This window comes from Eurypyga helias, unplaced genomic scaffold, assembly GCF_000690775.1.
Source record: "Eurypyga helias isolate BGI_N326 unplaced genomic scaffold, ASM69077v1 scaffold13125, whole genome shotgun sequence".
Classification (NCBI taxonomy): Eukaryota; Metazoa; Chordata; class Aves; order Eurypygiformes; family Eurypygidae; genus Eurypyga; species Eurypyga helias.
This window is the reverse complement of record NW_010252138.1, coordinates 5042-29439: the sequence shown is the minus strand read 5'-3', so window position 1 is coordinate 29439 and position 24398 is coordinate 5042. Positions and strand designations below refer to the sequence as shown.

The following is a 24398-nucleotide window of genomic DNA, read 5'->3' as shown; positions in this document are numbered from 1 at the left end:
TGAACTAAGGAGCCCAGAACTGGACTCCAAACCCTTCTCCAGCTCCGTTGCCCTTCTCTGGACATGGTCCAGCACTTCAGTGTCTTTCTTGGAGTGAGGGGCCCAAAACTGAACAGAGGATTCGAGGTGCAGCCTCACCAGTGCCCAGTACAGGGGGACAATCCCTGCCCTGGTCCTGCTGGCCACACTGTTCCTGATGCCAACCAGGATGCCACTGGCCTTCTTGGCCACCTGGGCACACTGCCGGCTCATATTCAGCTGCTGTCGACCAACACCCCCAGGTCCTCTTCCTCCACCCACTTGCCCCCAAGCCTGTGGCGTTGAAGGGGTTGTTGTGACATACTACAGTGAAGCAGCTTACAAGCAACAGGGACGTATGGTTTCCTTTTACAAGTGCAAATCCCAAGACAATTACAAGCAGATCAAACCTTACATGACTTCAAGTGACTGGATCAGGACAACAGTAACCACCCCTCAGGCCCAAAGAAAACCTTGCTGAGTACTTACTGCAGGCCCTCCTCCATGCATTTTCAGAGCTCGCACTGTAGCAACCAACACCACCACATGAGGCCGGAGACCAGAATAGCGGCACTTAATATTAAAGAATTTCTCCATGCCTATGTCTGCACCAAATCCTGCTTCTGTAACTAGAGCAGAAGTTAAAAGAAGTTTGTGAGAGGTTTCTGGCTAAAGATATCATACTCTGATTATACAAACCAGAAGCTTCTTCCAAGACAAAAAAACCCCAAAAGACAGTCATGATAAAAAAAGGCAGATCCCTCCCTGCAAAACAACCAAACACAAGCAAACAGAAACCCACCCCCCACACACTTACCAACAAACCCCTCTTCACCCACAAGCTTCAGTGCTATTTTGTCTGCCAACACTGAAGAATTCCCATGTGCAATATTTGCGAAAGGTCCGGCATGAACAAACACTGGTGTTCCCTAGAAAAGGAAGAGGGTGTGGGAGAGAGAAAGAGAAAATCAGAGGGTACAATTTAGCAAATCTGCAGGATTTCAGGAGCTAAGTACTATGGTACCTGAAGGTAAAGAAAAATGCTTTAAGACGACAAATCTTAAAGCCTTCTGATCAAACATTTGTTATCAGTAATAAGGACTACAGGGCAAACAGGATTATAATAATCTGCACAAGTGGAGATATTAATCCTCTTACGAAAAGGATGGCTAAAGCCTATCAATTCTGCTGTTCTCCTACATCCAAACCTTTTGGTTTCCCAAAATACATCCTGGCATTAAAGAAAACAGAACAGAGACATAGCATTTCCTCAGGATCATTCCACATGCCAGTGGCAGACCTAGAAAGAAGCTAGCCTTCTCCCCTAGCCCTGAACCTTAGGTAGGAAACCATAGTAAACCTCCAACTCTAAACAGAGTAAACCCATGCTGATTGTGATGAATGAATTAAACCAGTTGCTTCTTGGCTCTGAGAATGCACATATAGCAAATCATCTGTGCTCACCTCTAGCGTCTGCATGAGGTTTGGTTTAAGAGCATCTTTCATCAAGACAGCCAGAGCACCAGTCACTCCCTAAAAGAAAAAAAAAACCAAACCGGCAATCAGTTTCCAGACGTACCGAGACCTTGAGACAGTTCCTATGCAGTGTCAAGGCTCTGCTTTAGTCCTGCTGAGCTTTCAGGACCAAAACCAGCAGTTGCTCTAAACATAACCTCGTCAGGGCAAGGCGGAATAATGACCTTTACATTCTTGTCAGAGGGTCTGTGATTTCTGCTGGGGGCAGCATCTTGCTACATGACCTTGCCTGGCCACCACTCTGTAGTGAAGGCATAAAGAACAATTCCTGTTTTAATGCCAGATCATCAGCGAGAGAGTAACCCTTAGGTATGTATGGTTTACTGTAGCCCACTGTGGCTAAAAGCAGTGTTCTTAGGTTTTGCAGGTAGATTTGTCTTAGATTTTTTTCCTTCCTCATTTCAGCAACTAGGCTCTACATACTGGCCTTAAAATGTCATAACAAGCTGCTACATCCTGTCTCTTATGCAGAAATAACTTTTAAAGTGAACCCCTGTGCTCATGGGAAAGAGCAGGTTGACATCATGAAAGGCAAACACTGGAGCCCATGTTTCCTCTTAAGTGTAACAATATACCCTGCTGCAATTGCGTTTCCTGCAAAGTGAAAGCTTGGATTACATCCATATCTGCTTTGGGAAGAAAAAAATGAGGGTTTGGTCATCCTTGTGACTGACAGTCCAGTGGAAACCAAACCAGCTGTTACCCAGCACTTGCAGAAGTAACCAGAACTGCTATATGGTTACTGAGCCAAATGTTCACAGCAGTTATGAAAATCTTCAACCATCATTTCTTTTTCTTCCCTTTTAATTTCAATTGGATTGCAGCACTCAATTAGATGAAATTTCTTTTAAAAGACATTCACTGCTTTGTTTCATTAGTTTCAATCTTGCTACATGAAAGCTTATTTAACATTTAATGGGTAAGTTTTAAAATTCAGTCATCTCCAGAATAATGAAAACTACAGAGCAAGATTTCCATGGCGACATTTCAGGCCTGTGTCACTCAGAGGCATTTCAATATATCCCATCTCTAAAAACATGTAGTCAGTTTTTGATTCCACACTTCTTCCCAGTTCCTTTGCGCTTCCTGGTAGCACACATGGGTTATATCACAGCAGAAGGACCCAGGCATCTTACTGAGGCAGCCTGGTCTCTGCAGTCATTTCTGCCTGTACGAGGAGTATGTAACACAGACCTAATGATGCAAGCCAATGGCTGTCATCAGTGTGAACATAGAACATTCAAGAGAATCTGTTGGATGGGTCTGATACCATCCTCCATTCCACAGTTGCAATGGACAAAAGTAAATATAATTAGATTTGGAAAAAAACCCCAAACAAAAAAAAAGAAGAAAAAACTTCTATCACCTGGACTCTACATAAAAACCACAAAGCAGCTCCCTACCCAAGCACCATCTGCCTCCACTGCTGATGGGCAGCAGGAGAGACTCCTCTTTTACAGAATAGGGTTTAATTTGGGTAGTTAAGGTTGAACTGGCAGCATGCTAGCAGTAGGAATTAAAATCTCAAAGCTGCCTACAGAAATTTGGCACATGCCCACACTCATTCCCAACAAATGCCTCACATAAGGACATTTACAGATAAACAGTTCCCAGCCTCGCCGTTTTCCTGCAAGGCCACAGTCAGGCCACATTGCTAATCTACTGTTTCTTAGGCTTTTGCTGAGGGGAAGTAAAACAAACAAACCAATCAACCCCAAACACAGAAAAAGAAAAAAAAACCAAACCCAAACCACAGAAAGATAGCAAGAGCTAGGTAAGCCATAGTCCCACTTTGCTGGAAACACAAGTCAGGATACCCAACCCTGTGGAATCTTCTGTCCCACTGAAAATGTTCATTCAGAAAATGTAATACTCCTGCCTTTTGCAAAGGAGGCTGTGAAATACCTATTACACAGGACAGTAGTAAGCACCAATATTCTATCTCTATTGACTAGCGCAACAGTTCTCACCCTCTTCTGTCTTGAGGCCAAGTGGCAGGGCACAGTTCACATACAGGGCTGAATTCCCCTTCCACTCTCTAAGCAGGGTTGCCATCTTCAAAACATTTAGAGGAAGAAGTGTTTGGGGCACAGGTGATTCCCTGGAAACTACGCTGAAGCACAATTTGGTAGAGTAAGAACTGTACTAGTAATTATCGTATGGACAACTGCAAGACACTGCTGCAGCTTGCAACTGCTGCTTGGGACTGCTTTATATACTGGCAATAGGCATTGCCAGTGCTACTACATTCAGCATTTAATGTAGTGGAAATAAAGGACTAGTGTCCCTCATCAAAGGCTGCCTTGTGGAGACCTTGCACTTTTTGCAAAGGGTTTGGCTTTTACAGCATTCACAGCTACTCAGAATAAGACATTTCATCATCTATAATTAAATTTGCACAAGGCTTTGTTCCTGCTCAATGTTTCCCTCACTCCAGGGGGCTTGACAAAACAGGGTGGCCAGCAGGATGCATTTTGAGTTCTTTTGATTTGTAAATATGCTTTTTATCTAGATAGAAGCCACCATATATTTCCCCATTTATTCCTATGGTGTTAGCTTCAACTCGACCCACAGCAGGTCACACAGGACTCTTTGTCCCTGCCCAGGTCATGAGCACACACACACTCTCTTCTGGGTAAGGTGCTAGCCACACTGAAATGAAAAACTTGCATTAACTTCAGGGGCTAAGATTTCATCTTTGATCATCTACATGCCAAGGTCTTTTCTCTACAGAACTGTCTCTATGCTTTTCAATCCAAGGGCTTCCAGAAGTAAATAGGAAAAAGCATTTAAGGAGTGAATGACTCTCTTACAAGGTCATCTGCTGTAACTGGTTCTCCTCTCTTGCTGGAGGCTACAACCATTCTGCCCAGTCGCTTTTTCATATCATCCAACCCATCAGAGAGCGCTAGAACTGCCATGATTTCACTGCTCACCGTGATATCAAACTGAGCCTGCAAGAGATGAATAAAGAATGTGAACTTATCAAGATTCCCTAGCAATAATCCTTACCTCTGTTAAATCCTAAAAGACCACAAAATAGACATACAAATACAAAAGAAATCCAAAGCATTACTCTCAAAACACAATTCATTTAAGTTGGCCATTTCAAACTGGATTTTCTTCTGAAAAATTAAGTAAAAACTACTTATTCCATTGCTTGTGCATGACTCATACATCAGTGATTCATGTAGGAATGCTTAACACTAACAAATTATATTTTGGAAGACAGCTTACTAACTCATCTGACTATCACTAAGCAATGCAGTAAATGTTTTGGGGGAAAATCAGATTGTATAGGAAATGAGGGGTAGAATGCATCTGACAAGGCAGACACCTCCATCGAAGCTAAGCACTCCAGGGCCATTTCAAGTCAATAGAAAGAGGCTTTTCTGAGCACAATTCATTTGAAGTAACTGTCAAATTAATAGTTAAGGGATGAGAGGAGTCACAGCCCAGCTTGCCTATTTAACTCTGCTGATTATGTAATGAATTGAGACAACCAGCTCAGATACCGTGCCTAGTTTTGGCCAGATACATCCCACCCAAAGCACCTGCAGTGGTGAAGATCAGCCATTGCCACGCATCATATTTACAGAGGGCACTTGGGTTCCAAGGTTATCATGCCACATTCATCTCAGTTCAGGAAGCCAACGTTCAGGAGAGAACAGACAATAAAACTAAACACTGCACTGGTAGCAAATTTAATTGCTTTCTCGTTAAAGAGGTACTGGTAAAAGATAGAATTATCTGGAGTTACAGAAACTTGCTTTAGGACCATGTTTTTTTTCTGTGCAAGAAAAGGCAATAATTACCGTTCGTGAGAAGCCTTTTTCTGTTGGAGACTGTCCAATAGTGATTTTCCTGAGGAACCTGTCATTTGTATCCAGTACTGCAAGGATCACAGAGAGAAAGATGAGAAGTCACATGGCAAGTCATAAGTCACATCTATGCCCCATTACAAACACCCAGCTAGATCACCTATGAAGAGAGGATGGCAGTCTGAGATACCAACCTCTCCTAAAGAATTGCAAGTGCTATTCCACCTGATTCTTCCTCAAATCTCAACTGCAACAAAGTAAAGATACCCACAGCCACACGCAGACTCTACACTGCATCCAGCGGGATGGATGTGTACATTAACCACAAGTCTAAAGCCTCTCTGCAAAGCAGAGCCACTAGTGTTATTCTGATTGCTTTTTCCCCGTCGTTAATCAATGTGAAATCAGGAAATTATTGTAGCCAAACAGAAATACAATTATTATTTTATAAGTTATGTGATAAAATGCTCAGATTCTACCATTTAGTGAGTATAGTTTCACACAGCTCAATAACTCAAATTACCTTGAAAATACAAATTATCAAATACTGCCTTAAATTCACTGTTTCTTACTATCTGCTTGAAAAATTTGAAGTATTTCCCATGAGGCAGACTACTTTAGCCCCATTACAGGTTATGAAGCAAATTTTGGAGAATGCATTTCTCTGTACTTTAATAAAAAGAAGAAAAAGCAATAGTCTTTGGGTCTAAATCAGGAAAAAATGTTTATATTTGAACTCAATTTTGCTGGTGAAATATTAAATCTGCCAGACCAGAAACTAATCTTGCATCCAGGTAAAAAAAAACCTCAACACCCAAACAAAACAAAACCAAAAACTTTAAATCTGGGCTTCATTTGCTGTCAGACCCCAACACAGCAAGCGGGCAGATTCAAACTGAGTTTAATGCCAGAGCAGAACCCACTCCTTGCTCACAGAGCTGTCAGGTAAAAAGGCTGTTGGCTACAGTTGCCAAATTCAACATTCTCAGTGATTGACAAATCCAGAAACACAAACTTGCACCAATTAGTGAAGTTGCAATCTTTGTGAACTCAGAGCAGATTCAAGCCCCTGTGTCAGACCCTTTAGAAATGGGATCTATCCCACCATACACTAAGAAGGAGAGGCCATTCCTGACCTCTTTTCCATTTTCCCAGGAAACCCAGTCCTTGCTGCACTTGCAAACCTCTCCTTTGACATACGTTTTTTTTCTTAATAATTCTTTCATTTAATGGCTCCTGTACCTCTTTGCCATGTTATGGTGCTTGGGTCAATGTCCAGTCTCACAAATGAGTTTATTTCTTCCTTTGTCAAAGCCATAGGATCGGTTTTGTTAATGCCCAATTTCTATGGGAAGAAAAGAGAAATAAAAAGAAAAAAGGTATGATGAAAAGACTCACAGAAATGAACCTTTAACTGGAGCAGATAATGCTGCTGAAGGCTCATTGCATATTCAGAGACAAAGGGCTGCCTTTCTGGTGTCCCTTCCCCTAGAACCCACAACAAAATACAATGATGCCCATCAGGGCGTATCTGGAAGCAGAGCTTGCTGCTGGCCAGCTAGTAAAGGGCAAAGACAGACATATAGCTCAGAAGGGCAGGTTGTCAGCAAGCTTTGTGCAAGGCATCTACAGGAAAAGTAAGAGAGCTCTGCAGCTCCTTACACGCCTTGTCCCAATCATTAGTCTCACAGGCTTACATCCATTTCTCATTAGTTTGCCTAGGGTCACTGCACACAGCCATACGTATTTAAAGACACTGCTTTCAGCATGCTGGTTAAGCAGCACAAAGGAGGAATTAAACAATTCAGTCACAAGGCTGTCAGCATCCCAGAAAGCTGATCTTGAACATACTGAGAGGATGGGCAGTTTGCCAAGTTGCTTAATTGAGAGAAGAATTATCTCAAGGAGCCCGATACAAGCGCAAGCTTAGGAACGAGGAAAACGATTGAATTGATTTATGAACGAGCAAGCTTTTTTAATTAACTAGACAGCTAAGTCGTATTTTTCTCCTGAACAACAGCAGAGAAGAAGAAAGTCTGTTCTCTTCCTCTTCAAGCATATCATTTAGAAAAAAGAAAGAAAGAAACTAACAAAAATCATCTTTCTGGAGTATTAGCATCCTGTTCACATCTCGACATTTAGTAGCCAGAAGAGTGGTTAGGGTAGAGTTCCCACCGCAGTCCATCAGGAACATCAAGCAGTATGACAGAGCTGCTTTGCTCAGCAGTGGAAGCAAACTACTACTACAAATAAGGGAGACCTTATTGCAGCCTTCCAGTGCCTGAAGGGGCTACAAGGAAGCTGGGGGGGGACTTTTTACAAGGGCCTGTAGTGACAGGACAAGGGATAACGGGTTTAAATTGAAAGTGGGGAGGTTTAGATTAGATATCAGGAAGAAGTTCTTCCCAGAGAGGGTGGTGAAGCACTGGAACAGGTTGCCCAGAGAAGCTGTGGATGCCCCATCCCTGGAAGTGTTCAAGGCCAGGCTGGATGAGGCTTGGAGCAACCTGGTCTAGTGGAAGGGGTCCCTGCCCATGGCAGGGGGGGTGGGACTAGATGATCTTTAAGGTCCCTTCCAACCCTAACCATTCTATGATTCTATGATATTCTCTAATGGCTGAGATATTGTCGACAATTAATAAATGTTTTAGCTTCCTAAGTAGCCTGATTATTGCTCTTAACTTCCAAATGGGCAACTGACCCAGCCTCAATACCATACAAACAGATTCATACTTGGAATGAAGTTCACAGGCCCCAGGCCCCCTTCCAAGTCAGAAGGTCCAAGCCCAGTGCAAAACTACTCCTCTGTTAATCCTCATTTTTGTGGAAGTCAGGGACACATGCTAGTTCATGTTAATTTTTGAGGATGCGAGGAGCTGTGGTCTGCTCAGGGACTGCCATTTAATGACAGGGCTACTCATCTAACTGTAAAATCTTTTTGGGGAGAGGAGTGGGCAATGTAGGGGAGGAGTGAGTTGTGGGGTGGTTTTTTTTTTTTCCCCAATTTTCCTGTTTTCTCAATCTGGATAAGACAAAAAATTCTCTATGTTCTCTTTTTGCTGACTTTTATAAATTACCATTTTGTGTGCTGCATGATGTATATAGCTGTCACATGGGAACTATTCACCCCTGGCTGTAACTGGGTGTAAGGTACACTGACTGATTCTGGTCCTTTCTTAAACTGCATTAAAAAACACTGAATTGACACTATTAATGAAGGGCACTAATCCCTTTGCCTCTTCCCACTGCATTACACATACAGCATACAATAAAGCGAGTTACATTGATGATTCTACCCCTTGGGACTGCATCTCACTGTTTTGTGTGTTGTAAGAAGGGCTACCACTCATCTGCCCACTTTATATAAGAAATAAATGACAGCAGAATGACCTAGACAACATAAAGGTTTCTGTAACCTAGCTCTGCCTACAAAAAGGAGGAGTAAATGGAACAGAACCAGAAATCAATGCAAAACCAGTGAACTTACCTGCAGTCTTCGAATCTGAATGTCTGAGAACTTCCTAACACCACTGACAGAAGGCACCAAACGGTTGTAGAAAGCCTTGCAGAATGAAACAGATAGTTAATTAGCACTGGTGGCACACTCAAAACATCCTGGCCAAAGCAGGCCTAGCTCAAGTATGCAATAAGAAAGGAATGTACCTGATCAGTCTGAGTTAGCTCATGGAATATACGTGCATCAACAGCAGCAGCTACCAGGTTGTTGGCTGCAGTGATAGCATGGATGTCACCAGTGAGGTGAAGGTTAAACTAGAGGAGATAAAACATATCAGTTACCTCATCCTGCTGCAATTTTCATTTATTTCAATTCATTGTAGACAGATGGAAAGAGAAGTATTAATAGCAATGTTAAAGTGGGTGAGGGTGGTGGGGGAGAGATTGCTCAGCGCAGTATGTGGCAGAGGGGAAAGAATTTCTCTAAAACAGAAAAATGCCTCCCCCACATTTATGTCATTTTACAAACTTCCAGGATGAAGCTGCCAAATACATTTTTTTTTTTTCCATGGGAACAATTCTCACAGGCTCAGGTGAGCTTGACACCTGATAAGACCATGGTACCGCACATCTGCGTCGCTCCTCCTTCACCTTCCTTCCGACCCACTCTCACTATTTGCACAATAGTTTTCACACATACATTAGCTGAAGCTGCTGCTGCTCCCACAAAGACATCTGAGCTAAACTGAAACTAGCAACCTTGTGTAGTGCTAGCAGTAGAGCTGTGGTTGCAGAGCTCTGCATAAGCTAACCACTCAAACACACAGTATCGTAGGCAGCACTTGTAGACCATGTACTACACAGTGACACTGCTAGTAATTTTCTTGGTTCTATCTCATTAAAAGAGTGAGTGGGTTTGTCTGGCTGCGCTGTAGCTATACCGACAAATGGCTTGGGATACAGAGCTTATGTGACAAACTTGCATTATGGCAGGGGAGTAAGAGGTGTGGTTAAAACAATCCTTTTCCTCTGTAGCACAGCAGCAACGGGGGAAGATGAAAAATGGGACATTAGAAAAGGTGATATGACAGAAGACCTTACAATACCATTTTGCTGAGGTCTTGCTACTGTGGCCTTAAAAACCAGACAGCTGAAAGCAGAATGCAGCTAGTCACAGTCTGTTTATAAATCCTCATCAGTAAATGCTAATTGCTGCCTCCTACTACATATATGCAACAAGAAGCAATTGTTACTACCTTGGTTCTGCAGTATGAACTCAAGAAGTTTTTCACTTACTAATCTTTTCCTAGGATGAAAGCTGCATGCAGAAATATCAAATGATGTATCAAGGTCATTACTTTAACTAGTGACTCCACATACTTCAATTTTATGAAACATGCATCTATTAAAACACCCCCACAAAACCATGCGTACTTATACCATGTGGGTCATACTTAAAGAAAGTCCTTTCAGCCAGTTTCATTCCAAGAGTGGGATTATTTCCCACTGCTGCACAGTCAAGTATTTTGGCTCATTGTAATAACACTCCCAAAGAGGAGGAGATTATTCTTCCTGGCACATCTATCATTCACACATGTTCTTGGCACCTAACTAAATCAATATTCTGCCTCTTTAACGTTTTTCTCTTTTATGGACTAGCTGCATCAGTTGGAATGCAGAGCCCTTTTGATCATTTCTGCATTTCTTCCTAAAATTACCCTGTGTCAGTCTATAGTGCATGAGACAAAGGTAGAATTCTACAGGCAATTACTTTGAGAGTTGAGAAGCAGGAGAGCACGTGCTACACGTGCCTTTCAATTCCCTGCCCCCAGACATGGGATTTTACTTGTTGCCAAGTCACGTCAGAAATATGCTACAGTGCCAGTCCCCCACAGGCTGAGGTCTAGGCATTACTGATTCCCAACTTCCCTTTTCCCATTTCATGTTAGTAATCTAAAACACAAGCACACCAAAATAGCTCACAGAAAGAGGCAGTGACCACCGCTGCTGACAGAGCTCCCTAATATGCTTCTGAAACATATTAAGTCATTATCATCCTCATTTCAGTGATGGGAAAAAGGGACAGGATGTACTTTGCTCAAGGGTATACAGCAATTCAGCGCAGAGAAGGGGAGGAAACAGAGGAACTGGGAATTCCTAGTTCCATGAAATTCCCAGACCATGCAGGCACCCTTCTGAAGCAACAAAAGTTGTCTTTTTAAATTTTAATTTTTTTAAAAAAAGCTTTGCTGAAATAGAGCATCTAGTGCCCAGGAATGCTACACTGGGCCATAAACAAAAAAGATGTTATAAGTTATCTGGCTGCACTATCTCTTCAAGGTCTGTAAGCTGTATGTTCAATGAGGCATTGTATAAAGAATTACCTCTTCCATGGGGATAACTTGACAATAGCCACCACCTGCAGCTCCACCTACAGAGAGACAATAGTCAAATCACACAAATAAAGGTCTCGCTAACCCAGAGTGATATTACATGTGTTTGCTTAATGGCTTTAAGAAGGTAGCTACTGTTGAGCAGCTTAGTTTAAATCCCAGCACAGCACTCGAAGACAACACCGAAGAACTTACCCAAGTTTTTCTTTCTTAGAAGAAATGCAATTGTAACTGGGAGTTATGTAAAACTGCAGTGCAGCAGAAATAAAATCTCTGAATGCCATCTTTCCCCGGTTAGTCCACCTGCAAACAACAGAGAACAGCTCATACCTTTTATACCAAAGGTTGGCCCTTGAGAAGGCTGACGAACACAGGCAAAGACATTCTGGTGAAGGTGTGCTCCTAAGGCTTGAACAAGACCGACAGTGGTGGTGCTTTTACCCTCTCCCAGGGGAGTAGGAGTTATCCTGTCGTGAAAAAGCAGAACAGACACAATTAAATCTTATAGTGGGCAAGACTCAAAACATCGGTATAAAACAGTCACCCAGTGATTGCAGTTAAGGCCAAATCAAATTCTGGATTTGCTTCCACTTCAGCTAATCTTCATCAGTTTGAAACTGGAATGAGATTGGCAAATTATCACATAACTGCCACAGACTTTCCTCTGAAACAACCTGCTAGTTCTTGTTGAAGGCAGACTACTAGACTAGGAGAACTTTGACTACGACCCAGTCTGCTCGTCATACCCCTGAGCTGCAGACCAAAACAATTAATCTCCAGGAGATAAATGTTAAACTACATTCCCACTGTTTGCCACAAGAGATAAATCTTTTTCCCAAACTGCTAGATTTTCACAGTGTGATTTACTAAAACCCAGAGCACTCCACACAGTCACCTTACGAAAAGACAATACAATGACAACCCATACTAATAACATTTTTTTTTCACCTTGACATCATGTAAGTGATGCCTCAGTTAAGGAAGTACCTACCCAGTAACAACGACATATTTGCCATCTGGCTGGTTCTTCAGCCGTTCCAGAGCTGACAGATGAACCTTGGCTTTAGTTTGGCCGTACAGCTCCACCTCATCAGGGAGCAGGCCAACTTCTTTTGCAACTTGATCAATAGGCTTTGGCATGTAAGACTGCGATATTTCAATATCACTTAAAGAAAGAGAGCAAAGTCAGTTTATAAATCAAAGACTTCTCACAAATTCCTCACTTCTGGATGGAATAAGCTACAAAACCTAATCTGTATTTTAAAAGGGAAGCTTTAACCTTTCCTAGTTAAAAGAATCAATCCCCTAATCCCACTGTTATTGGCTACATTAGAATAGACACATCCTCAGCTGCCTTCTAAAAAAAAATAATCCACAATAAAAAAAAAAAACCAAACACCAGCCCTCCCCCAATCCTCCCCACTGAAGAATGCATTTTTGTAGGCAGTGTTATGCTCCCTTATGGTATTTTGAATATTTTCAACTGTTCCTTGGGGAGCTGACACCAACAACTCTTACTTTGAGATGCCATGTTTTTGACATGTCAGACTGAAAATTTTCCAAAATACAATCATGTTGCTCTTTGACAAATCAGCAACTATTTAGGTGGCCTAAAGAGTCTGTGGAAGTCCATGTTTATTCCTTAATATTATCAGGATGACCCAAGCCTATACTTCAACACCACTGCAGCTTAGCTCTGCTCCCTTAGGAAGGCCTCACAGTACTTTCTCTCTACTTCTCTCCAAACGTCAAGGCCAGCTACAGTCTACATACACGTATGTCTCATATTCCACAAAGCTTGGGAACAGAAGTGAATACTATACTGCGTGAATACTGCCAGTGGCTTCACTCGAAAACATTACCTTGGAACAGGAATCTTTAGGGTAAGCTGATTATACTGGATGTTCCATTTTCCAGGCTCAAACTTTTCCAGAAAACGTTGTGCACTCTCCACTGTGCTCTGAAATGAGCATAAGAATGCATTATAGCAACCACCACCAGCACAATGAACCACACTGGTTAACAAACAGACTCAGAAAGGTTTTCCCCTCCCATCTGTCTTAGTTTGGGATTAATACAAAGTGCTTTGATGAAAGCATTTGCTATCAATCCAAAATGAGATTCTCCTCGTAGTTTTCTTAAAAACAAGACTCCCCACCATATCTATTCTATCCACCTACCTTTCTGCCTTCCAGCATGCTGGATTTTTTTGGGATGTTTTGTGCCAGCAGGGTTTCTTAAGCAAAGCAGGAAACAGAGGGAGCTGCCTTATACTGTTACTCTCCTTTTTATCCAGTCACCTTACAAACAGTTTTAGAATTACAGCCAGAACATTGTAAAACAAGCCTTCTTCTCACTGCTTTGAGACACCACACTCAAAAAACCCAATAAAAACAGACCCTAACCAAGAAAACCTTTTAAAAAAACCTCCTTAGGGTACATCATCTTCCTCAGTTAACTGAATCCAAATTGTATGGACTAGAAATTGGAAATCCTACGTAAACCTCTGTTAATAGCAAGAAGGAAGCCCCCGTCGCGTTGGCAGTGTGCTGATGATCAGCAGCAACACACCCCAAAGGCAAACGTAGGGGAGATGGCCAGCAGTCTCACAGTCTGCCCACGTACCTGCATTAACATGGCCACAGTCATAGGCCCAACGCCGCCAGGAACTGGGGTGATGTAGGAAGCTTTTTCCTTTGCTGTACTGTATGCCACATCTCCTACAACTCTTTTTCCACTGGCCTTTGTGCTGTCTGGGGATTTAAGGGAAAAGTAAATTACACATCACACTTCATCAAAACAACAGAGGAGGCAGCACTGGATGAAGCCAAAGTCTTTTCCTTTGCCGGAGTAAACAAAACAGAAGCTGAGTATACAGGGAACTGTAAAGAAAGATAAAAAGTTACAACATCACAGGATGAAGCTGTTTTCATCATACTTCACTCAGAGTTTCAACAGCTCATGCAACATATCTTCCCATTAAGCACCATTTTTCCTCAGCCAGACAGATCTCCCTTTTCCTTGAGGATGCAAGTATTTTCTCAGTGGCATGTAGCCCACAGGGCAGCCTGAAGATGATTCCAAAACAAATGTAGGGTGACCAAAGCACAAACCAAGTCTTACATCTGTGCAATAACAAAAACACCAACAAGACATAGAACAGAGGTGCCTGAATCATCCTCTCACAGCTCCTGCTGTATTGCTCTGAAGGATTAGTACAGCTTCCAATTTGAAGGAGATATAAACCAGTGGTCTAGAAGAAGTAAGAGAAGAAACGTGGCTGACTTGTTCCAAAAACCCAGGTTTACATTTGCTCTGTTCCATTTTGGAGGACTTCTAGGCCTTACTATTGAACAATATTACCTGCCTCTACAGAAACTGAAGACAGAGTGCTGAGCTTTTCAATTACTCATTGCCATTCTGACGATAAATACTGCAGTTCAGAGATCAGAGACTTGTCAAGACAAACCTCACAGGTGACTTAAGAGAGCTCCAGTAGAATAATCTCCTCTCTGGCCAAAAAAAATTTACTATATTCTGCTGCATTACATGACCTGACAGTTCAGAAGCAGATATAGCACTTTTTTTTGTTTCCAGCAGTGACCTTTAAGCTCACCCATAAAGAGAGAAAAAGATAAAATGCATTAGTAAACTAGCACAGTCAAAGGAACTCACTGATTATAGATACAGCATATGAAAAGAAAGAATATTTAAGTTCATCCTGGAGTGGCAGATCCTCATGTCAGATAGGAGAGCTCTAGGGAACTTTTAGCAGTGTGAAAACCCTGAAGATAAGATTTGAATGTTGTTACATTCAAATATATTGCTTACAGTAAGTGTATGTTTGAACAGAACACAATCAGTAACTTTAACATACATTTGGCGAGGGGGAGGAGTGGAAGAGAACCAAAATTCCTAAAAACTGATTGTATTAAAACCAAAGAGGGAACAGAAGCAGCTCTTGCCAACACTAATTTTTAGCTGCATTGTTACTGACAATTAGCAGCTTGGATGTTTTGTTGTGTTTGTGTTTTAATCAACGCTTCTCCTTAAAGTTCAAAGCTTGAACAACATCACAGCTGTTAAACTGTGTTCCTACAGCCACTGTCAGCTTTGCTGCCTGAACTGCAGACCAATCTCACCATTCAGCCTACAGACCAGTTTAATTGAGGCTGCCAAAGGCAAATAACAATTATATTTTCTTCTAAGGATGCCAAGCAGGCTTAGCAGCCACCCTGGCCCAGGAGACTAGAGGCCTAAGAATGAAGAAAACAAGCGATGAGTTAGGCACTCCAAACACAAAGAGCCTAATCTGTTACACAGACACAGGGATGAGCACAAGCCAAACAAACCCCCTGTCCCTGCCTCTGCATCCCCACCTCACGCCAGGCACTGCTCAGCACAACTTAGGAGCTATTCAATTACCTTTAAAATATTCTTTTGAAGGAAAGCTCACATACACCACTTTCCACCTCTCCCCATAATTTAACCTTCTCAATAATCATCATCCCACTCTTAAAAAAAACCCAACACACACTATACAGAGAGTATCACTGACACTATAAGCATTCCCAGTGCCTGTGTCTTCCTTGGTCCAGTAAGTTCTCTAGCCAGCTGAAACACAAGAGAGAGCACCCAAGGACTTTGAGATCAAAGAAGTGAAGGACATGCCTACACATATGGAATGAACAAGTATGATGATCCCCATCCACCTCCAGAGATAGCTGCATGGGAGGCAGCTTAAGTGCAGCTTCTGGACTGGAGCTAATTCACAGTCCTATTTTCGCCAGACAAGGGCTGGAAAGATCCACATGCCTTCCAAGCAAACTTTTGCCAACGTACACGCAACTGTAACATGTTTCTGGTGGATATATATATAAATGCAAACACACAAGACCATACGTGACCCTCATCTACAAAACATGAGGCCACCTGCTTGCAGTCTGGACACCACTGGGAAAAGAGTTTCATGAGGGATCCAACACAATCTGATCTTATAGGCCTGTGATGCAGCTTGATTACCAGAACACAGAGATATAAACAGAGCATCAAGCCAAGGCTTTTTATATCTTTCTAGCTCCTCTGGCGTATGAAGAGCATGGCACCGAGATCCAGAGGCTGATCCACCTTTGCTGCTTTCATATCCCACTGTTCAAGGTTCCCTGTTGGCTAGGGCTGCAAAGTCCCATAGCAGAGGAGGACTTTGAACAGGGTTGGTTCCCCCATCAGGACTCAGAGAGGGAGAGGACTATGCCATCTCGGGGAATAACCTCTGCCTGCATTGCTTTCCCTTCCTGTAGCAGAGCAGTTTCTACAGGCCTGGAATAAGGCATTTAGTTTGCTGGACTGGCCCCCCAGCTGCAGCAGTGGGGAGAGGAAGACAAATACAATCCAGTTTGGAAAGGGAAGACGACACACTTGTCTGCTCTAACAGAGGTTTCAGGAGACCCTTTTTTTCCCCTCTCTCTCTAACTGAAGACCTGGAAGAAATTTTGTTCAGCTGTAGTATACATCAACACAAAGCCAGATGTGCCTAAACTGCCTATTCTAGCCTCCCAACTGGCAGCCTTAGGACTATGCAGGCCACCCTCCATTCAAAAGCACAACAGCTGCATCTGCATGGCGCTACGTGGCTGTAACTTGTTTTAACCACAACTCGCAAACCTGTATGAAGTTCATGTCCTAATATGTCAAATCATACTGGGATTTCTCTGTACAGGGCACCCTGACTTGTAAAGCATAGGCATATCCAGAGATTGTCACGTCCTCCAGCTGCAATTCACATCTGCACCTAGGAGGCACCTAGATGGATGCACCTACAGCTATGGTAAGATGCATGGCAACTGTGCTATTTCTCCCCTGCCACGTTCAAAGCACCACTGCAGGTAGCAGGAATATTCTATCTGTACAGTGATGTAGCTGGAGAAGCTGGCAAACGAGCTGCCATTCTTTATGTAGCATTGCAATTCCCACAACTCTGGCACTGATTTCCCAAAAGATTCATTTGAAAACCTTTTTTTGCAACCTACCAAAGGGAAGAAAGAAACAGAACAACAAAGGAACAACAGGGGAAAAAAACCAGAAAAGCCAGTGGCATCCATCATTCTGAAATCCTCCGATTTCCATGGTAGTCTATCAGGCCCTGATTACCGAGTTTCACGATGCCATGAAGCGCGGTGCCACACAACACTGACTGGACTGGGTGTACAAGCTCAGATCTCTGTGTGCACTGCTCGAGGCAGACTAATTGCAAAGAAACAGGGACATGCCCTCAGAGATGCAGTTCACATCAAGCCATCATATATCAGAAACAATGGTAGTTTTATTTGCAACATTTCAGTGGGGGGGGCCCAAATCATTCTGCTTCATGCGAATCAGCAGTGACCCTGTGGGTTTTGGCAAACTGCCTAAGTTTGGGTAGCCTGGCACAAATACATTAAGGAACAAACAGCAACAACAGATGACTTTTTAATTTTAATTAGACAGAAGACTAATGTTTTTAAATGCAACTTGGTGTCATCTTTGAGGAACACGACTGCTGAACAGCAATTTCTTTACGTTCCATTAAATAATGGCAACAAAATGACTGATTAATTATGAAAACTACCTTTTAAGAGCTTTGTGGGTGTAGCACAGAGATAGTTGGATGGTGACTAATTTTCCCTATCATTCAATAACTGTAATTTGGTTTTAAAATGAGTTGAAAACAGAAATTGCCAGACTGTCTGTTCCTCCTTTATAAGGAAGGAGTAGCTAAGTGAAACCCTACCCTAAAATCCATTATGTTAAAACACTTTATTCTATGCCAGAGCTACTGTCACCAGTACTCTTGCAGAAGCTGCTTTGCTTGAAGACAACAGCCATTCAAGCCTAAGAAGCTCATGGTGCGATTCAACACATCTACAGCTACTTAAAGAGACTACTTGCCATTTATGTATTTCAAACAGAACAGCTTAATCAGATCCAACTGCAAAAGTAATGACGGCAAAGCTGCGCGCTCACAAGCGACAACAGCAACAAGACTTTGCTATGTAGTTGGGGCAAATTATGTGGATATTCTGTTGCTTCCTCTTTCATCTAATCATCATCAGCCTCATTGAAGGCAGAAACGAAACCACCAGTGATCTGCTTTAGGACAGTATTTCAGACCAGTCTTTTTTTATTCTGGCATCTTCAGGAGGTTGCCATCATTACCTAAGCCAGGCTTAAAAGAGAAGTTTGCATCAACTAGAAACACCAAGGAAACAGTATCCATGTACTTACTTAGCAACTGCATTTATATATAAATAAACACATCCCCATGCTTTATATGTTACCCACGCACCTGGCACATGGTTAATTCCACAGTCTATTACGACTGCACCAGGTTTGATCCATTCACCTTTTACCATTTCAGCTTTACCAGCTGCAACCACCAGGATATCGGCTTTACCAACCTATATGAAAAAAAAAAAGCCAAATAAACAACTCTATCACACCAGAAGCGGAAAAACGCAGAGCTACTTCAGCAGCAACTTAAATCAGCTTCAACTGGAGCGAAACTGCATGCACACACATTGCCTTCGGAGGGATGGAAGGGCATCAGCAGCAGTTAAAAGTAGCTAGCAGTTCTTTGGCAAAGATCAATTCCTGCAGACAGAAATTATGGCCTATTTTCACACTCCTACCCTGAACTATTGCTAGCCAACACTTACAACTTCATTTGAACTCATCCATGATTCCCAAGTGGATCACACAGACTACTTCTAGATAAAATTAAAGCCTTCTGCATATTCTTATCTTCCTCCCTTCAAATATCCCTGTGTATTCAGCTGCTCTTTTCAATGCTAGAAATATACCCAGCACAGCAGACAGCAGCCAAGAACCCCTGCACCGAACTCTAAGCAGCACTTCATTTGTGGCAGCGCTGTCTTGTGGGTTTTATGCCCAGGACTTTTTAACATGCCACTCCAGGGAAAGCTGATTGTAATTTAGCACTAATATGTGTTTAGACAGTACTCAAATTCAATAGATCTGGTCAGAAAGCTGATGCTACAGACTGACTAGAGCTTGTTGTCACTTCTTACACTGCTTCATTCATGTTTGGATAGGAAGCTGCTATCCCTTGGAATTTTTTCTTTTAATCTTCAAGGGAGATAAACTATTTTTAATATTTCATTAAGAATTACCACTTCAACTGTTAATCAATCTAATGACAGTCTTACTGAACAGCAACTTAACAGCATGAAGCACTGCAGTGTTTCTGATCTTCTTTGTTAGTTATATTCAAATACACCTACCCTCTTTTCAGCTTTAATACTTGCCTACAGAGCCTGGCAATGTTGATTGCTCTACGAAATCCAAGTAGGTGGCAGCACAGCAACACACTATTTCTGTCACTCTCTCACTGCTAAAGAGGAAAATGGTACCAACTCCCAGTCATAGAAAATAGACAGAGGGGAAAAAAAAAAAAATGGCAAACACATTTGGTCTAGCATTTCCCAGCCATTAAAGGTAAAGAGAACCTGGCCTTTTCAGAAAAAAGCCCAGTCAAACATATGCTGTCTTGCAGACCACTACATGGAGATTAGGAAAGCAAGATTAAATTCTCAGCACTTTCCCAAAGACAACAAAATCAATAATTTTACTGTTATAATTAAAACCTTCTAATTAAGGGCCAAAAATAACCATGATCCTATTCCAGCAGAATTATTTACAGAACCCTGCACTGAACAGGACTGGAAAACCATTTCAGATGCAAGACAACCCAGACCCAATGACTTCAGAGTAACAATACACTGAGTAGCAATGTGCAGCAGGCAGCACTGGCTTGCAGCAGGTAACTATAGCCTCATGCATCTAGCCTCTCCTTACCTCCTCAGCCAGGGTTGAGGTCTTAGAATGGCAAGTGGTTACTGTTGCGTGATTCCAGAGCAGCAGGTCATGCATGGGAGCACCAACGATCTTACTGCGACCAACCACTACAGCTCTTTTCCCTGCAACCTGGATGCCTGCACCACAAAGTTTGGAGAAAGTAAAAATAGGTCATTGTGCATCCCAGTACAAACTAACTCAAACGGCTCTGGAGTCTTTTGGTCACTTAAGTCTGGCTCTGGTACTTCAGGCTACTATTTTATTTCTGGGTTGTGTGTCACAGGCAATTGGAGTTGGGAAGGAGGAATGAAGGACCATTTTAAAACGAGTTCTTTTACTGTCTGAAAAGGCAGAGATGAAATGTGGCATTTCAACAAATGTGTCAGTGTGGAGCAGAGCCTGGCAATGTGTGTAATGTCTCCTCTTACTGAAGATTACTGCAGTCATGAATAATGGATGGCAACCTCCTTACCTGTCTGCCTGATAAGTTCCATGCATCCTTTTGGCGTGCAGGGAATAAAGCAGTCTCCAAGGTCCCCTCTAGAGAGTTTCCCAGCATTGATGCTACTTAAGCTGTATTTTGAAAGAATAAAGGCCAAGTAAGATTCCCAGCCTCATGACCACTGTTCAAAGGAAAAAAACAAAACAAAACACAAACAGGTTTCTTTCTGGAGTAGCTGTCACGCTCTCCAGGGGTGAAGTGAATTTACCCATCTACATCCTTCTCAGGTGCAACAGCATTGGTTATTTTTTCGGTATTGATGGGTTTATCAGAGTCAAGTGGCAGCTGCACTATAAAGCCATGAACAGCAGGGTCTCCATTCAAGGAGGCAATGCACTTGAGGACCTACAGCAAGACAAAAAAACCCAAATGGCCTATAAACTGGAATATTACTGTTGCAAAGGAAAAAGTATACTACTGTCTAGATTAAAAGATACACATGTGTGCCTATATATACACATATATTATACCCAAGAGTATAAACAACACATTTTTTATTTTTAGAAAAATACCTGTGGAAGTCTCTAAATTTTACATTGTAGCATTTTAGTTTTCTTTAAAAACTAACAAACAAACAAAAACCCCCACCAACAAACAAACAACCCACAAAACTCATCAGGTTCCAGTTCTTTTTTTCATGAGTTAGTATCTATGGGCAAGTAGGTTTTTTTTTTTTTTAAATAAATTGAGAGGGTGATTATAAGTTACTCTTTTCAGCTCAAAACCAGTTATGTACTTTTTCATTACTGGCTATATTACTTACATCAGCTTCTGTTGCTGTGTTTGGCAGTTTTATGTGATTGGCACTGATCCCAATCTGAAAATGAGAAAACAAATTATCCGATTTCTCAGTCGACATCAGAGATTCATCTGGCTATTCTCTCAGTCCAGCCCAGTCACAGCTACATCCTGTCACATTTCCCAGGTCTATCTCCTGCTCCTGTGACTACAGTCCTATTATTTGGAAATACCATCAGTGAAAGAGAAGAAGAAAGATTAGTGCTTTGCCTGTTTAGATTTCTCCATCCTTCAACTGTCCTATTCAACTTTTGACATGAACAACATCATCTTGACTTGAGAGCATACTGCTTTGAAACGTCAGCAGAGAAAACGCCAGCTATCACCTGAGGAAACAGGGATTCATCCATGTTCCCATCCCTGCTGTAGCACACAACGTACCACTTGGTGACAGATGCAAGGCAACTGCAGGTACAAGACATGCAGGGAACATAAGCACATGGCCATAGGTCAGGAAAGACAGAATATCAGCAGTTCAGATGCACATAATCTAGGAGATGATCACACAAATGTTATCGGAGCACCCACTTGGCTAAGTATCACGTTACACGCTTCCTTATAACAAAGGATTCAGGCCAACACTGGTTACTGCAATACGGACAAAGCTTAGGCAAAACTATTTGATTTGCATGTGTTTTTTCATATTAAGGTTTGACCTACTGTAGGAGGGTAAAAAGAAAAGAGATATTAAAGAGTTTGGGCATTACCTCAGCAGCAGCCTTCAGCTTCATATTAATGTAGAGGTTTGAATCATCCCGATTTCCAACCTAAGGATGAAAAGACAGTTGAGTCACACTGCAGAATGGAGATTCAGTGACAGGCTGAAATGGGCTTCACCCTTGGCTTCGAGCTACACCAAGGAAACAGGTATTCTTAACTGTAAAACACACTGATAGAGGCTACAAGCAGCTGAAGCCAACAGGAAAGTGTTCTTTCAAGGAAGTGGCAGCTAACAACAAGGTGTCTGATCTCCTGCATAAAAACCATTTACACCTGTTCAAAAACCTTAGAAACACTGTGCTCTCCAAAGCAAAAAATACTGCCTGCCATCTCATCTGAGAAAGTTAAATCTCTAGCTAATTAACACAATCAGCAGGTGCTGATAACATTTAATTATCTGATTAAAGCTTGCAGAAAAGTTGGGCCTCTTTGATACCCAGGAATCTTAATTTTATGCACATACACGTGCCTTGATGGAGAGACTTTTTCCACTGCTGTATTGAACCTTGAGAATTTTTCTGCCAAACAAAAAAACCCCAACAAAACCAGAACTAAGTGACGCACACAGAAAGCAGTAAATTGAAAAAACGCCTGTAGTCTTTGGCAGTATTGGGTGCTTACAGTACAACTGCATTTCAGAATACAGCTTGCATCATCCACTATGATTTCTTAAAGGTAATACTCCTCCTAACGATAAGAAAATGAAGGACAAATAAGGAAAAGCTGACAAGCAAAGTCTTGAAACCTCATTCCCTGGCACTTGGGAGCTACCCCTGGTTCTCACACAGATCACACAGTTCTCACTGCAGGGGTGACTGATCACCCAGCATACACTGGGTCTTCTTCCCTAGCATTAGTCAAGGGGCTGTCTCCCCTTTAACGTCTGCTGGGTTTAGGAAAAGGTATGCCTCATACAGGGCACAAGAGAAGGAAGAGTGCAGGCATCAGGAGATGTCGGCAAACAGGCCACATATATTGTATGAAAGAGGACATTTCTGACTACAGGACAAAAAATAAAAGCTTAACTGACTTATTCAGCTCAGAGGACACCAGATACCTCATAAGAAAAGAGCACATATTGTGTGGGATGCTACATATCAGAAACAGCTAATTATCTGAAAAATAGCTGAGAATATTGGTATTAGATGAGCTGCAAGCCCAGACCGTTTGGTATCTTACAAAAGTGTCAGAGAGCCAAAGATTGTAAAGGACTCTGAGACAACCCAGGATTGAAGAGAACACAGGCCAACCAAGAAAAAAATCTAATAATACGACACAGCAATTTTTGGAGACAGTTTACAAGGTCAGCAGTTCAGGAACTTCCAAAGCATCCCTTACTAAATTTTAAATAAAAGACCTTTTTCCTTCCTTCTAAACACGCCTTCTGTATAGATGATCTTCTTAAAGCTAATGGAAAAGAAAACCAGAAAAAAACCCAAACCACAAACAAATTTGTTCCTTGCACTGAAGAGGAGCATGGTCTAGTCACCTTCTGATCTAGGCACAAAGAGTTTGCATTTTTTATAGCTGCAGGGTAAAAAAAAAATAAATAAATAATAATAAAAAATAATCACCTTCATTCTGCCAAACACAACTGATGAATGCTTTTTGCAAGTGTTTCTGTGTAGACTCGAGCACTTACATTTCTGACAGATATCAAATTCAGCAGTGGGATTTTGTTCCATCTCCTGCACTCAAGTCTTCTTGGCCAAAGGTGGTTTTGGTTGGGTTGGGGTTGGTGTTTTTGTGGGTTTTTTTTTTTTTTCACCCCCTGACCCTCTTCTCTCTCCATGTTCTGATGTAACAGCAGACCAAATCCCTTACTAAATATCCCATTTCAAAGATTTCTGGTACAAACATATCTCTGAAAGCTGACAGGCTTTGGGGCTCACACAAATGCAGAGACTTGGAATAGCGTCTACAAGCACTGCTTCCTCTTAACAGCAAGAAGCCTACTTTCACCATTTCACAAACACAACGCCCAAACAGAGAGCTGCAAGGGTCTGATGGAAGGAATAAAAAAAAGCCAACCCCAAAATGTTTCTGGGGCCCAGTACTTGGGGAAAAGACGTCACAGAACTGTGTTGCCATCCCACAGGGTACAATGCTCTTCTGTTTCTTATAAAATATTACCACTGCAAGGCAACCTTGATGAAGCTCATCAGCTTACCATTCACTTATAGATTTTCTGTAGTTGTCATTAAAGAAAATGATACCTGCAATATTGCGAGTCCTGGTCTGAAGCCTGGAAATTTCTCTTTCATCTCAACAACTTGCTTCTTTAGTCTCTCTCTCACTTGT

General features: G+C 42.0%; 1 protein-coding gene across 1 annotated transcript; it reads right to left on the bottom strand.

The window, feature by feature from the left end:
- Nucleotides 1-474: 474 nt before the first annotated feature.
- Nucleotides 475-24398, bottom strand: MTHFD1 (methylenetetrahydrofolate dehydrogenase (NADP+ dependent) 1, methenyltetrahydrofolate cyclohydrolase, formyltetrahydrofolate synthetase; the record flags this gene model as incomplete). The annotated part of the gene is made up of 20 exons (XM_010152253.1): nucleotides 475-647; nucleotides 836-947; nucleotides 1483-1551; nucleotides 4368-4508; nucleotides 5370-5446; nucleotides 6618-6720; nucleotides 8863-8937; nucleotides 9039-9146; nucleotides 11216-11262; nucleotides 11555-11691; nucleotides 12216-12389; nucleotides 13087-13184; nucleotides 13850-13977; nucleotides 18549-18660; nucleotides 20078-20214; nucleotides 20550-20650; nucleotides 20788-20924; nucleotides 21343-21396; nucleotides 22085-22144; nucleotides 24314-24398. Coding segments are annotated over 20 exons (2128 nt in total), but the record flags the coding sequence as incomplete, so codon positions are not given.